This window comes from Pan paniscus, chromosome 4 (genome assembly GCF_029289425.2).
Source record: "Pan paniscus chromosome 4, NHGRI_mPanPan1-v2.0_pri, whole genome shotgun sequence".
Lineage (NCBI taxonomy): Eukaryota > Metazoa > Chordata > Mammalia > Primates > Hominidae > Pan > Pan paniscus.
Window position 1 is genome coordinate 42,248,404 of NC_073253.2, and position 16,821 is coordinate 42,265,224.

The window sequence follows — 16,821 nt, forward strand, 5'->3', positions numbered from 1 at the left end:
ATTGATCTGGTACTGCACGTTGGGTGCCCCTGCTCTAGAACAATGAGTGGTTCTTTCAGTGGGTAAGGAGGATGTGGTTATAGACTCCTTTGAGCATCTGGTGAAAGCTATGAGCTCTCTCCAGAAAAATGCACATATGAGCATGCAAAAAAAAAAAAAAAAAAGAAAAGGCACTCCAATGTACAGCTGGAGAAAATTTAAATCAACATACTCTCTCTGGTGGGTGATACAGAAATAATCATCAAGAGTCTTAAAAATGTACATACAGTTTAGTTCATAAATTGCACTTTTAAAATTTTTTATTAAAAAAGAATGCTAAGAAACCATAAGGACAGTCATTAAGACATTGTTTATAATAACAAAAACATGGAACTAAATGTCAAATAAATTTCTGAAAACATTTAGAAATTTAATTCCGACAACAGTGTAGAAGACAGAGCACTCATATATTGAAATACTCTGTAGCCACTTAAAATAGTGCTCCCTGAAGCTCAGAGGGTGGTTTCTAGAAGGCTCTCAAGGATGGGGAGAGGGTAGTGTATGGTGATATGGGGATGATGTGAAGGATTCAACTATGAGTCCCACTTTATTTTAATATATTAATACTTACAATTTAAAGTTATTTGGCAAAAGATTCTATCACTTTAAAGAAGCTTGAAGACTATGAAATAAGAATAATTCATTCAGCAACATGGATAGAACTGGAAGCCATTATCCTGAGTGAAATAACTCAGAAACAGAAAGTCAAATACCTCATGTTCTCACTTATAAGTGGGAGCTAAACAAAGGTTACACATGGACATATACAGTGGAATAACAGAGAGTGAAGACTACAAAAGGTGGGAGGATGGGAAAAGGGTAAGGGTAGAAAAATTACCTGTTGGGTACAATATTCACTACTCAGTTAATGGGTACACCAAAAGCCCAGATTCTGCCAGTATGCAATATATACATGTAAGAAATCTGCACTTGTATCCCCTAATTCTATAAATAAAATTATAATCAAAGAATAATTCATGATATAGAAAGATATTTGCAAGTAGAAAACAAATTAGAAATATGTAAAGTATGACTTTTTATTTAAAAATATGCCTATACAATTAATAATTTTTGAGCAACTATTTGCATTCAACAATATTCTGTTTTACATGTATTAACTCATTTAAGTCTCACAACCTAATATCATTACACATATTTTATCCATGAGGCAACTAAACTCTGATTAAATAACTGTTTAATATTGCTCAGCTAATACGTGGCTAATAAGCTTGTACTTTTAACTATATTTTACTGCCTCTGGATAAACACTTATGCATTCCAAAAAATGTTAACAGTGGTTATCTTTGGGTGGTAAAATACAGAGGAAATTTATAATTTTCCTTCTCTGCTTTCTCTGTTTTCCAAATTTTATAACACGATCATTTACTGTTTTTACAATCAGGAAAAAAAATCAATTTATTAGAATGTACTCAAAGTTCTAGTCATAACGATTTAAAAAAGAGAATGAAGTATTTTAAAATGTAGTAATTTCTATATTACTTAAATAATAACCTTCTCCTTGGCAGCTTGTACCTAGTCTTTTATTTTACTTCCACTAAGTCTGTTCATTCGGAAAAGAAAGATATCACCATTTCAATACTTGGTGCCGAAGCTTTTCAATATATTCACTGAAGATTTCATAACTGTGTACCACCCAACAGGCATCATGCAAAGTACTGAGGATATGAGACTGACGAAGGCATAGCCCAGTAAAGGTAACACACACACAAAAAGTACATACAAGGTGATATATGAACTAACAAAAATATAAGCAAAGTATCTGGGTATAAGGAAGAGAAGTGAAGGAATGATCAAAGAGGGTTTTGCCTAGGTGGTGATGTTTAGCTAGGTCTTAAAGAAAGAAGTCAATTTGTGACATACAAAACTGAGGGGCATTTGAGATACAGCACAGGAAGAAGACATGGACATGTAAAAGACCATGATGTGTTTAAGGAACCCTGAAAAGTTTCAAGTGGCTGGAACCTAGGTTGAAAAGGGGAGAAAGATGGACAGTTAGTCTGGTAATGTAGGTTGTTGAGGCAGCTTTATAAAGACTCTTGTACATTCAGCTAAAACAGTCAACCACACAGACTGAGAAACCACTGGAAATGTGTATCAAGGGAAAAAAGATTAAACTGGACTTAGAAATTTAATTCTGGTAATTAAACTGGCAATTAGTTTAGAAGACGAAGCAAAACAAACCAGATCAAAGGCAAATAGACTGGGAGAGCCTCACTGCATAGAGTCTATAGATTTTCTCTATCTGATGACTTTTAAAAACCAATGCTTTCCCACCCATGCATGTACTTTTATAAGTCAACTGGATGATGTGGACTCCAGTTTCCTTATGTGTAAAATTTTAAATGCTGAGCTAGATGCCTTCCATAATCCTCCTTGCAGTATACTTTTAAGGTCTAAGAACAAGCCACCATTTATTTCCTTAACATTTGACTTTAAGTAGAATTATATGAAAACCGCTTCTTTATTGTGAGACAATGGATACTGAATGGTATTTTTATAATGTGCCAACTTTCTCAGGAAATCTCTTTCCTCCTGGACAATGTCGTGTCTCACAGGTATGATCACTGTGGTAACAAGGAAGAGTAAAGGAAGCATTAGCTGGGAAAATTTTTCTATACTGTGAGGACATGGGTAGAAAACTTCAAGCAATTAACTGTAAAAGGGCATATAGAAAAATAGCATTTGCATCTTAAATCAAAACAGTTATATAATTTTTAAAAAACCTGAGTACATACTATTTCATTAATCCCACTGAGTTTGCCTGAAGTAAGCTTTGATCTGGAAGCAGGCCTCGGAGGTGGGACAATGGTGCCTACAGAAAGAGGAGTTGTGGGCCTGGCTGGTTGAGGGGGAAAAGAGAATTTGAAGAAAATCATTAGTATGTAGCAATCCTTACATAAAGACATTCTATTATAAAGAAACTTTTGGTAACCAAAGCTCATTTTTCAGGAGGCTCTTTTTTTAGATGTAATTATAGATGTTGAAATATTGGGAATCTATCAAATATGCTTTATTTTGAAGTGACCAGTAATATTCCTGAAAAAAAGTTAACCTTTCAATAACTGACACATATAAATTTTATTCCTGTTTCATTATCTATACATATAAAAATTAAATCTGATACATTAGCTGATGAGAACAAATCAATTTAAGGCCAAAGGTCATTTGTTTATTGCCAATACATCTATTTTACAGATAGTAATTCGAGACCAAGCCTTTGAAGCTGTACCTCCAGAATAATATTGTAAACTCTAAATAAAATACTTACCTTAATTAAAATTGTTAAATTTGCCTTTTAAGTTGAACCACATTGTAACATTTTGGGGGATACATTATTTGAGATAATCAGATATTCTATTAGTTTACTAAAAAAAATTCCCCAAATCATTACAATTAACTTTGGTAAGTGTTCAAAATAATATCTTAACTTGTTCCTAAGTCCTATATAAATTTAGTGTTGAGTTTTTCAATGCCATTTGCTAATTTTACAAATCAGAAATGTCAGTATTCTTAATCTCATCACAATGTAAATTACTGGATAAATGTCATGTATACATCATCAAAAGTCACAAATGTATTAGCATAATCAAAGAAGGAGTAAAAAAAATGGAAGTAAATAGGTTTAAACCCTCTTTAAAATCATGTTTAATAATCATTAATAAATTAACTTAAATGATTTTCAAAGCCCTTTGGCTCACACTAAAATACAGGCTATAATTCAGAGACTGAAAAATATAATGGATGGGAAGAAACATATTCAGCATGTTTTCAAAGTTTAGAGATGTGCAAAATTAAAAATATATAAGTGGGCCTAAGTATACGCACAGGGAAATAAACTGCAAAGCTAAAGGCCTTTAATCATCAATGGAGGAATCAAGGAGGCATGAAAGGAAGGCGCATAGAGGTAGTAGGAAGAGACCTAAAGAAAAAGGTAGTCACACGGATTGAAAGTTGTACATGCATGGGACGCAGGGAATCACTTAGAAAGCATACCATAATAAGAGATAAAAGATGCAAACGCTGTTCAGGTTGCTTAAGGAAAACAAAAAAGCTAGTAAATCAAGCTTAGATTCTGAGGCCACTGTCTTTTTCCAGTCAGTACCAGTTCTTTCATGCTGCACTCACACTTGAAGCTGTACCCTGGAAGAAATGTGCACCAAAATCTGAAGCCCATAACACTTCCCTGTGTATTACATATCTACTTTAAAGATATGTTCATCATCAATGAAACTAGCACTAGCCTATGTTATTTCAAACTTGTGAGAGAGTTTACACAGCAGAGGCATTTATTACTGATCAAGTGGTCTGTCCAAATGGCATTTAGATTGACTCAAACCAAGCCTGGTAGAAGTATTAAGTTCAGTTCAAAATTTGCTTTTCGAGAAAAGCTAGTAACAATACTTATTAACACCACTGTTTATAAATGAATCTATATTATATCTGCATAGGTCAATTAGGCACTGCTTCTAGAAACTTCTGAAGGAGATAACTGCAATTGTTTACTTTCTTCAGTGTCCTGTGTTTTATTTTTTGCTGGTGGTGGGGTGGAGATCAGTGCCACAAATTTCTATTAGAAGCAGTGTTTCAAGAAATATAAATTGACCTGTGAAGTATAAAAAAACATAGGCGATAAGGGCTACTCTATATCTGCCCTCAGACATTAACTAAAGCAAATAGACAAAGCATGCTTGTCATACCATTCTTTATCTGAACAAAAGTGGAAACTAATCTAGAATCTAGAAGCAATAATGATGATGTAGAAGAAATAGCAGCAGCACTGTTAGCTGCTTCTGCAGGTACATTTTCAAAACATCTAATATTAGGCAAAGGTCACTGTGATCCTCAGAGATGCAGCTGTCGGAAGAAATCCCATCCAAAGCATTAGGAAACCTAAAAGTATTTTCAGCTTTACAATGCAATCTCTGGAATGCCTTCTGAGCAACACTGGAGCTATTAATTGTAACAAGTTCATCAGTAAAGAAAATGCACTGACTTTGTAGCCATGAAGCAAAAGGAACTTTATCTGTGCTCTCTAGTGGTGCTGTTACAGCAGAATAAAGTAGAGATTTGGGGGAAAAGTCTGGTGATGGACTTTCTAGACTCAGAATCTGACTGGGTTTCAAGTAAATTTTCAATTATCACACACCCAGGCAAATCAGTGAGAAAGGAACTGAAGTTCCTACTCTGCTCTACAAGTTCAGATGAATAAGAAGAAAACAAAAAACTACAAGCAAAAGGAAAATTCTAGAATTAAACATAAATCCATATAACCAAATAGTTACCTTGTTTTAATTATTTGAAACTAGAAAATTTAATAACAATACACGGAAGAAGAGCATAAGTTCAAATTATATTAACTGAAGAAGTATGTACATTAGAAACTTAAAATGCATATGAAAAACTGAAGGTCCAAAATTATATAAAGTCAGAGTTATTCCTGTTTTCCCAGAGGAGAAAAGGTAACTATTTATAGTCAGTACAAGATCTAAAAAGATTCGACAAGGTGGCAAAGCAACAATGCTGTGTATGTGTGGTACTCAACAAAGTTCATCATTGTCCAGTGATAAAACTGCCCCCAGGAAGTACATCGGACTACATCAGTGTTCGAGTTAATATTTAAAAACAGCCCAATATTTTTCAAAAAATCATTTTAAGCGTTTTTTTGTTTTTTTTTTTTTGTGAGCACAAGAGTTCAATTAATTCATAGGCAGAGAAAGTAATCTACATTGGCACTTAACAAAGGGGAGGTAGGTGTAAGATATTTATGTTAAATTTTTAAAAATACACATATCGATGTTTATATATATTCATATCTGACATAAACATGAATGCTTATTTATAGTCTACATGGTATAAGATGCAACTGAAACTACTTTTCAGCCAAGCCCTAATCAACATTTTAAAACATGTAACAACACTGGGATTCTTAACTATCAGTTATTAACTGATTGATTGAAATTATTTTTTAGCCTGCTTTAAGATGAGGTCAGTGATGAATTAAGATTATGAAAGACACACAGGAGAGCACTGAATGATCTCACAACCTGGACCTTGCTAAAATGTTAAAATGGGTACCTGGGTAGAGGATGTTAAGATGGGAGAGAAGTGCATTGCAAAGAATGGGGGACAAAGTTTAAGACTTGTTGTAACTAGCGAGTACCAAGAAAACAATAAAAATAAGTGAAATAAAAATTTAAGATAAAATGCCTATTTCGTAACTTCACTTAGGGCCAGTTCTGTAAAACAGGAGAATCGCAATTATGAATTAATTAGTTTGATCAATTATATTCTGTTCAAGTGAAGACTTAATAGTAACTACTATATAACAAGATAACTATCTCTTTTGAGCATCATTAACTTTTTTTTTGAAAGGCAAAATTTATAACATTACTTTTCATACTATATAGGAAGATTTAAAAATGCATACTGAAGTGAATTTTAAAACCAGCAAAAAGTTAATAAATATTGTATCATTTCCTAATGGCCAAACATCAATGACCACTAAATGAAAACGAACCATTTTTTACCTGAAGTGATGGTGATATGAGCCAAACACTCTTTAGACAGGGAGCAAAAGGAAGAAAGAGTACTTTTATAAAATGAAAGAGACTGTACTAGAGAAAATATCAAGAAACAATGAGCAGAATTATAAAGAAATTTCTATATAAATAAAACCTCTGTGATACCAATTTGAAAACTTTTATTAAAGACTTTAATAATTCATAAGGGGATATTAACAAAATTCGAAAATACTGCTGAGAACTCCTCATTCTAAATACAAAATACCATTCTGACATTTTTACTAAACAAAAGAGCGATCTGGCAACAACATCAGATTTTCCTGTACAATTACTTTCTTCATATAATATATATATGGTTAATTTTATAATACTAAATAGTAACAAATGCTCAATGAGAAAGGCTATAAAGCCACTTCAGATTATGTTCAACTATCTATTGACTGTTTCTTGCTGTTTTACAAGTATTAAGTACAGATTACCTTCCCTTCAAAAGGTCAAATAGCGTTTAGTGTTTAGGGTTAAGGTTTCTTATAATCCACTTATAGTATCTTTTAAAAATATTTTGTCTCTAAACGGTCTAATTTTAAAAACCAATATTTAATTTTTAATAGTAAGATATTTCAACATGGTTTTTTGTTGTTGCTGTTAATCTGACAAAGTGTGACAGATAGAACAATGGCTTTAGAATAAGTAAGAGCCGGGTTTGAAACTTGTCTTCATCATTTACTAGCTATATAATCTTGGAGAAGTTACTTATTATCTCTGAGCTTTACTTTTTTCATCTATAAAACAGGGACAATACAAACAACTTCATGCTGCTGTTAATGTGGTGAAATTAAACAGAATGTGTGGCCCTCCTAACAAAGTTACCTAGCATGAACTAGACAGATTTAAGTTCTTCCCGCATGATTCCAGCGCTTCCTTAACCCCAAATACTGGATGGCAATTCTGAAGTCCCAGAGAAGAGGGTAGAAGATCAACTAAAATTGATTTTATTTTCTTGTTTTGAACAAGCAGTGGTTTTATTAAACATACATTTTTGGTGCCCGCTTTTTGACTAATGAAAAGAGAAACTTCATATATTATTGCCAAGACAACTAAAAAACATTTATCAACTTCTTTTGTAAACTGCTTGGGAAGTGTTAAAGCCTTTCTAGAAAGCAGTTTGGCAATAAGTATCATGGACATCATCTTGTAAGCCATAAATTTTAAATTGATAAATTATTACAAGCATATTATGAGACATATGCACAAAATTTGTTATTTCTATGGATGTTCATAATACTAGAAAATTAGATGCAACTTAAACTTCCAACAAGAAAGAACTGGTTACATTGATATATATTTTGTATTTGAATTATCTATAAACACTAAGAATTATTATTTGGATAATGATATGAAATGCCTAGAAATAACATGCCAATTTAAAAAAACACTTAGTATTTTACCAATTTTTATTGTTTAAGTCATAGAGTATCTAAGAGAACAAAACCAGAATAAAATCACTTTTATTTGGCAATACAGAGGACAAATTTTTAGAAATTTTGATCATTAAGTACAATGCACAAAAAGTGAATGAGAAAAAGCAACTAAAGTATTCTTTATATTTAAAAAAATACATATATACATATATATATTTACCTGATGATGATGAAGTTAGTGAAGATGAAGAAGATGAATCAAGAGATGGTCCAAATAGGGGGTCCCAAGCAAGTAAATCACTGGTTCCTTTTCTACCATAATATTTTAAAAGCAAAAATTTTAACAAGAGAATATTTTATTAGTATAAAATTTCTAGTCACTTATTTTTATTTCATAGAATTCTAACAGCTCAATATACATAATTAAAAAGTTGGGGCCAGGCACCATGGCTCACACCTGTAATCCCAACACTTTTGGAGGCTCAGGCAGGAGGATCACTTGAGACTAGGAGTTCAAGATCAAGCCTAGGCAACATAGCAAGACCCAACATACACAAAAAAAATTTTTTAAATTAGCCTGGCATGGTGGTGCATGCCTGTAGTCCTAGCTATCCAGGAGGCTAAGGAAGATCACTTGAGCCCAGGAGTTCTGTGCTGCAGTGAGCTATGATTGCACCACTGTACTCCAGCCTGGGTAACAGAGCAAGACCCCGTCCGTAAAAAAAATAATTTTTTTTAATTTAAAAGTTGGATACTCTATCAGTAGTATATGTGTAGAAATTAATTAACAGATTTAACAGCCAGTATTTGTTAGAAGCGTAATCTAAGATAACATGTGAAGTTGGCAGAGGAGAATGGGGAAGATTAATTCCCATTCATCATGCCTTGTTAGATTCAACCACCTTGGGGGCTATCATAATGGGAATAATAATTTCAGCTTTACAAATAAAAAAGAGCAGCGCACGTCTAAATGAACTGCCCAAAGACATACAGCTACTTGATTCTAAAACAGGCTCACATCTGCTGGTTCACACATAGCACCCAATTCTGAAAAGAAAATTTAAGTGGTATAAAATTGGGTTAAAATTTTATAAGGCCGTACTTATTTTCAAAGATGAAGAAAAAGGGTAAAGTGATTTTTTTAAGCCCTTAAGTACAGAAAGGTGGCTTACATATTTTAATGCATCAAACTGCCATTATTTTAAAAAATTTTAGGAAATCTTACACACACAAAAAACAGGCCCTCTATAATGAAAGTGCCGTAATTACGTAAGAGTACATATCCAGCATCTCAACATGCACCTACATGAAAGCACACTATACCTCGTATGATAAAGCCTAGCATTGCAACTGCATGATTCCTAAAAACAGTTTTAAAACACTCAACAACTTATCTTTAAAAAAATGATACATCCAATAAATACCACCACTATGCTCAATTAGTACCTCAAAAGTATCAAATAATTGTAAACTACCTATTTAACTAAGCCTACTTTTACTTGTATTTTACATTAACTCTGGCCAGGCTTGATGGCTCATGCCTGTAATCACAGTACTTTGAGAGGCTCAGGAGTCTGAGTCCAGGAGTTCGAGACCAGCGTGGGAAATATAGCAAGACCCAGTATCTACCAAAAAAAAATTTTTTTTGAAAAAAATTAGCTGGGAGACAGGGGCGGGAGGATCATTTGAGCCTGGGACGTTGAGGCTGTAGAGAGCCATGATCACGCCACTGCACTCCAGCCTGAGAGACAGAGTAAGACCCTGTCTCAAAACAGACAAGCAAAAAACCATTAACTCAAAGAGAGTATTCTTAACTGATAGACACAGAAGTAAAAAGAGACCCATGAAACATTGGCTTAACATTTTTTTTTTTTTAAGAAGAGCTGGCAACATGCCTTCTAGCCTCTCTCTCCCTTTCCAACTTGACACACTTCTCTGTTTTGAAGCTTACGAAGTATATTATTTTATAACATCACAGTCAGAACTGAAGGAAGAAATGAGAAAATTCCCATGAGAATAACCAGCTGAAATACAGATATGTATGAATTTAGGGTTTCATCATTTATTTAGAAGTAGTGAGGCCACCAAGGCCAACTGTGGTTAAATAGATTTTTTTTTTATTGTAAAAGGACATATTACCAAGCGAGAAATAATTTTAAACTTCTAAAAACTCCAACATGGCATTTGACAGCTCAGAAAACAGGATGATTAACAGAACTTTACTGGAATTAAAACTATAGAGCTAATAAAACTCTAGAAAAAAGGACAAAAGGATACTTAAAACGTAAGTGTGTGGAAGAAGGGATGAGAAGGTGGAGCACAGAAGATTTTCAGGGCAGCAAAAATACTCTGTATGATACTATAATGACGAATACATGTCCTTACACATTTGTCCAACACCAAGAATGAACCCTAATGTAAACTGTGGACTTTAGGTGATTATGATGTGTCAATGCAGGTTCACTGATTCTAACAAATGTACCACTCTGGTGAGAGAATTTGACTGTGAGAGAGACTGGGCATATGAAGGGGCAGGGAGCATAAAGGGAAATCTCTGTGCTTTCCATTCAATTTTGCCATAAATCAAACACTGCTCTAAAAAATAAAGTCTATTTTTTAACAAAATTAAACATGGAAACTTACTCATTGGGTGGAGCAGATGGCTTTGATTTTGTTAACTCCTCATCTAATTAAAAAATTAAAATATGAAAACTTCATAATCTGAGAAATAAAATATTTTAATGAAAAACAGAAACTCTATACACATATCTCAACACTATAACAATTAAAAATTTTGGAATTGATAATGTAAACAGAAACAATATTTTAACAAGTTTTCTATTGTGTACATTAAAATAACTGAAATTACTAAACCCTGGTTCCTTCTAATATCTTTAGTAAGAAATGACTTAAGTCAATTAAACTATGATATTCATTAAAATTGCTGTTTAGAAAAGAGAAACTATGGGTTGCAACTTTAAAAATTAGAAAAATGTTTAAATACATAAATTCTAGTTAAGAATTTTAACTGATGAATCATGAATGCATTTTTCAAGTTCTAAGAATATTATTAGTGATTATTGTATTGACAAAAAGTAGTTATTAACTCTTGAGGATGTCATATTTTGAAAAATTAAGAATCTTACAGCAACCTGGAGCAAGTCTCTTTATAAGATAGTTTGTTTTGCTACCTTTTGGATTTGTAATGTGCCTCATTTCACAAGCAAGTGGTAAACAGGGGAATAGCATCATTAATGCAAAACTCACGTTGGTGCATAAGCAATTTTTGCTGCACCTTCATGTTTTCTTTGCATCACCAAGCAATACCTGATGAATGCAAAGTACATCAATATGAGTAACTTCCACAAACTATGGAGGAGTATCACAGTACATGATACCCATTCACTCTACATTCTTCACTTGGCTCAGTTTGGTTGGTTGTTTTGCCTCAGTGTTTATTGTGCTATTCCTTCAATATTTCTGCATTTTGCTCTCATCTCCACAACTCAGCACCCTCCATTTATCCTCATTTTCCTCACACCCCCTATCATTAAGCTACAATCAACATTTCTTTAAAGATAAAATCCTTACTTTTATTTTGGTATTTATTATTCATTTACTAGGTCTCTTAAACTGTGTTAGAATTTTTAATAAAACTGATGTTAAAGTTTTTGTTAAGTCTTCTGTTAACAAAATTACATAGCTTTTGAGTGGGCTGCTTCAACTGTTTTTCCCACAACCCTTGTTATTTTTAATGCATGATTCTGCAAAAGGTATTAGCACCTTAGAAAAGTTTTTAGTATAATTTTTAGTATAATTAAATTAGAATTTGTAATTGTGACACAACTTAAAAATAGGTAAAATTCAATATTACTCATCTTATAAATGCTTTCTGGTTAATAAGACAGAGAATGCCAGTGAAACCGTTTAACATTCTGAATCAGAAGTTACTTTTTGGCTTTGGTGATTTCTGAAAAATGTTGTAGCCATGTATTGAAGTTTAAAGCATGTCTCTCAGCTCTACAGGAAATAATATAGATACGCTGTTTTCTATTTAAAATAATTATCCTTCTAGCCACGCAGTAGGGCTCATGATGAGAAAAGATCATTTATTTCTACAGCTACATAAAGGTAAAAGACTAACAAATTGCCTTATAAATTTTAATAGACATAAAATAAACAATTCAAATGTCAAACTTACTAGACAAATTCCGATTCATCTGTACCTAAAACAGAGATACAAAATAGGTACCATAAAACAAATGAATTTGATAATTAAATATTTGGTAAAACGTTAATACTGGGAACCTAATTTTATGTTGTTTTTAGTATATCTGCTCAATTGTAAAGTGTATTCACATAAAAGATATAGAGAAAAAACAGTAGTTTTTGTTTTACAGCAAAAAATAATACATGTAGTTTTAACACCTAATGTTTTTAAAATATTAAAGCAACATCTACAGCAAAACACTAAAACTTGCTAATCTAAAAATTTAACACAAATATTTTGAAAGTCAATCTTCCAAAATTACAATGATTTTAAAGGTCAATGGGCAAAAATATAAAATCTTGTACTTACTGGACTGTGTCTCTAGTAGTACATGGAAGAAAAAGAAAATTAGGTTAGAATTCTGAATACTGTATTTTTGTGCTGTAATAATTTATCATTCCCTATTCAATCATATCTAAACTATATACACCTTAAAACACATACACTGTCAGGTGGGAAAAAGTTAAGCAAATGAGGCAGCAAAATATATTCAGATATAATGTTTTCTTATCCAATATTAACTATAAAATTGTTCTGATTATTATTTTCATAGTATGAAATTAAAACATGTTCATTGTTTTAAAAACAAACTGAAAAGAGAAGAGTACAAAAGAGAAAACTTAAAACTATTCACAATCTCACTACCCATATATTCCTCTAGGCTTTTGTTTTATATATTTAACATACATATTTTATATTAGTTATGCTCTTACATAACACACATTTTTAATGGTTTACAACCTCATACTTCGTATATATTCACCACCTTTTTTTTTTTTTTTGAGACGAAGTCTCGCTCTGTCACCCAGGCTGGAGTGCAGTGGTGCGATCTCAGCTCACTTCAACCTCCGCCTCATGGTTTTCAAGCAATTCTCCTGCCTCAGCCTCCTGAGTAGCTAGGACCACAGGCGCATGCCACCACGCCCGGCTAATTTTTTGTATTTTTTTGAGACGGGGTTTCACTGTGTTAGCCAGGATGGTCTCCATCTCCTGACCTTGTGATCCACCCGCCTCGGCCTCCCAAAGTGCTGGGATTACAGGCGTGAGCCACTATGCCCGGCCCTATATTCACCATCTTTTAAGCAACTCTGTACTTCAACATTAATCTTAACGTTAAATAGTAATGGTACAATAAAACCTCATTTCAGAAATATTTTTGGTAGGAAGAAAATAGTTCTGAAACTAAATTCTGAAGTACATGACTGGGAGAAAACCACCTTTTTTTCCAAACAAATACATGTAACTACATAAAATATGTAATTAGACAACAATATGAAACGGTGAGAACCTTTATTCTTCATTATCAAGAAGAACAGACTTAATGTCAATCATGATGATCACATATAGATATACTTAACTTATCCTAAGAATTGCTTTTTTCACATAGTGTAACATTTTTAAGTTTAAAATTGACATCAATGAGGAAAAAATTTACTGGGATAATGTTTTATTTCTCCCTCAAATCCTATTAAATACGGTATCTTAGAATTGAGGAATTAACTATTACCACTAAGAACTCTTATCTGTGCCTTTCCTTGTATGAAAAGTATGGGAAAATAAATGTTACAGTGGCAGACTAAAAAAAATGCAAATATATAATTTAATCTTTAAATTCATTTTTATAAAATTCCCTCCTACATAAGGCTCACAAAACATAGAAGAAACACTTCAAAATTAGATGAGGCAAAAATTAATACTGCCAATTCAAAGAATTCTGCCAGAGACACACAGCACTGTTTATGAAATGCAACAAATGGCAGAAATAGTGAATTTTTGACATTTTCACTTTCTACTTTCAAAAGCAAAATTAAGCCAAATTCACAATTTATTTCCCTGTATAAAAATTATAAACTAAGTATTTCCTCAGTCAACATGCTTAACAATTGCTAAGTAATGTTTGACCAGACACAGGTAGGTAAGAAAAATAAAGACTTTTATATAAAGAGTACAAACGTGTTTGTACTTACAGATATTGCTGGGGAGAGTGTTATATTCCCTATAGATACTTTTAATTCATCCAAAGAAGCCACTGTGTGATGTGAGTTATTTGGATGCATAGGCTTAATTTCTATCCGATACTTCTTTGGTTCTTCATCTTCAGAGTCAGAATCACTAGATGAGTAGAAATGGTTCTCTTTGGTATGTGAGTTTCAGTTAAAGAATTGTTTTTAAATTACCTTAGACGTATAACCAGTTTTTCACACATTTATTTTAAAAAAGGAATGAAACCTTTAAGAGTTACACAGACTTTGGGCCGGGTGCGACGGCTCACGCCTGTAATCCCAGGACTTTGGGAGGCTAAGGCAGGTGGATCACGAGGTCAGGAGATCAAGACCATCCTGGCTAACATGGTGAAACTTTGTCTCTACTAAAAATACAAAAAATTAGCTCGGCATGGTGTCATGCACCTGTGGTCCCAGACAATCGGGAGGCTGAGGCATGAGAATCACTTTCACCCAGGAGTAGGAGGCTGCAGTGAGCCGAGATCACACCACTGCATTCCAGCCTGCGTGACAGAGTGAGACTTCATCTCAAAAAAAACAAAGAGAAAAACAGACCTTAACAGAAATAAGACTACTAACTTTTATTAATAAAAATATGTCAAGGCCAGTTGTGTTGGCTCACACCTGTAATCCCAGCACTTTGGGAGGCCAGCGCAGGTGGTTCACTTGAGGTCAGGAGTTCTTCACCAGCCTGGCTGGCCAACATAATGAAACCCTGTCTCTACTAAAAATACAAAAATTAGCCAGGCATGGTGCGCATGCCTGTAATCCCAGCTACTTGGGGGACTGAGGCAGAAGAATCGCTGAAACCCGGGAGGCAGAGGCTGCAGTGAGCTGAGATTGTGCCACTGCACTCCTGCCCGGGCAAGAGAGCGAGACTCTGTCTCAAAAAAAAACCAAAAAAAACCAAAAAACAACAACAACAAAAAACATGTCAAATGACAAACAAGGAACCATATTTTATAATTAATAAAAAATTGGAAGAGGCTTTAATACATGATTTTCTTATAACTGCCTACTTATATGCCAACATAATCCTTAAGAATACTAGATGATGAAAGGATATCATTCTGATTTGTTTCTGGTTTAATACTGTAGCCTTCTTCATCTACATCAGGAATGTTCTAAGGGAAAAAGAAAAAAAAATTATAATGACAACTCCAATGTACAAAATTATTAGAGATTATCAAAGTAGCCTCAGGTATTACTAAGGAACCAAACCGCTTCTCAGATATCAACAGGTTAACGAAATGATGAACACCGAAGAAAAATTACATCCTTTTAGTTAATTAGCTTCAAATCACACTCCATGCTTTGGCTACCTGAAAGAGGAAAGACCTGCAAAATGAAACAGGAGAAACACAACTCATAATTTCAGGGCAAGAAATCACTGAGGTGGGGACCAATTCAGATTGCTCAAAATCTACAGTTTCTGTTATAAATGAGGAAGAATAAGTTAGTTTAAAAAGTACATGTGATTTGAAAGCTATTATCAAGCTAAATATTCTTATTGCTATAAGCTGTATGGAAATATAAGATCTAGCACCTCCTTATGCAGTTTAAGTCTGGGTGAACTAGTAAAACTAAGACAAACCATCAATGTCTGCCAACATGCCATAAAGAGTGACAACCAGACACCATGTGTGTCATGAGAGAGGCAGCCCTGACAAAATAAAACAAGACCAAAAAAAACTTGAACCTAGATCTGATCAAGCCTCTAGATCCAAATGCCAATTTAAATAATATAAAGAAATAAAACATAATACAGTATGGCAATATAATTGGCAAAATCCAGACTAAAGGAAACTATAAAACAAACCACTTAGTCTTGCCAATAAAAACACAGAAAGCGGGCCGGATGCGGTGGCTCACGCCTGTAGTTCCAGCACTTTCGGAGGCTGAAGCGGGTGGATCATGAGGTCAAGAGATCAAGATCATCCTGGCCAAAATGGTGAAACTCCATCTCTACTAAAAATACAAAAATTAGCTGGGCATGGTGGTGCATGCTTGTAATCCCAGTTACTCTGGAGGCTGAGGCTGGAGAATTGCTTGAACCCAGGAGGCAGAGGTTGCAGTCAGCCGAGATCACGCCACTGCACTCCAGCCTGGCAAAAGAGCGAGCTCTGTCAAAATAAAAAATAAAAATAAAAAAAAGCAGAAAGCTAAATAGAGAGGGAGGGAGGGAAGGGGAACCTGTAGATCAAGAGAGACTTAAGACATATCAACAAATTCAAACAAAGCATAATAAAATGGACATCAAAGATGATAAATACTGAATGGTTATTTCAAAATACTAAGGAGTAATAAATTATTTCTAGATGTGATGATATTGTGATTATGTTTTAAAGATATATATGATGTATCGCTTCTTGGCCTTTTGGCTAAGATCAAGTGTAAAGATATATATAATGTAAATTCAGATGAAATTATAATATTCTAGAATTTGGGCAGAGGAAATGGATGGGCAGGATTGGCTGGGGCAAGCTGCTGCGGCTGACTGATGAGACCCCAACATAAGAGACCATGATGGTATTTATATGTATATG

At 33.7% G+C, this 16,821-nt stretch overlaps 1 protein-coding gene across 2 annotated transcripts in view; it reads right to left on the reverse strand.

Annotated features, from left to right (window-relative positions):
* Positions 1 to 16,821, reverse strand: part of FCHO2 (FCH and mu domain containing endocytic adaptor 2) — a 138,797-nt gene that overhangs the window by 23,789 nt on the left and 98,187 nt on the right. For both annotated transcript variants that reach the window (XM_055112318.2, XM_063604202.1), the window contains exons 12-18: positions 15,339 to 15,399; positions 14,240 to 14,412; positions 12,582 to 12,593; positions 12,204 to 12,228; positions 10,646 to 10,688; positions 8,223 to 8,314; positions 2,796 to 2,899 (exon numbers count right to left, since the gene is read on the reverse strand). In XM_055112318.2, coding sequence (XP_054968293.1) covers positions 2,796 to 2,899; positions 8,223 to 8,314; positions 10,646 to 10,688; positions 12,204 to 12,228; positions 12,582 to 12,593; positions 14,240 to 14,412; positions 15,339 to 15,399 — 510 coding nt within the window. The remainder of the gene's footprint in view (positions 1 to 2,795; positions 2,900 to 8,222; positions 8,315 to 10,645; positions 10,689 to 12,203; positions 12,229 to 12,581; positions 12,594 to 14,239; positions 14,413 to 15,338; positions 15,400 to 16,821) is intronic.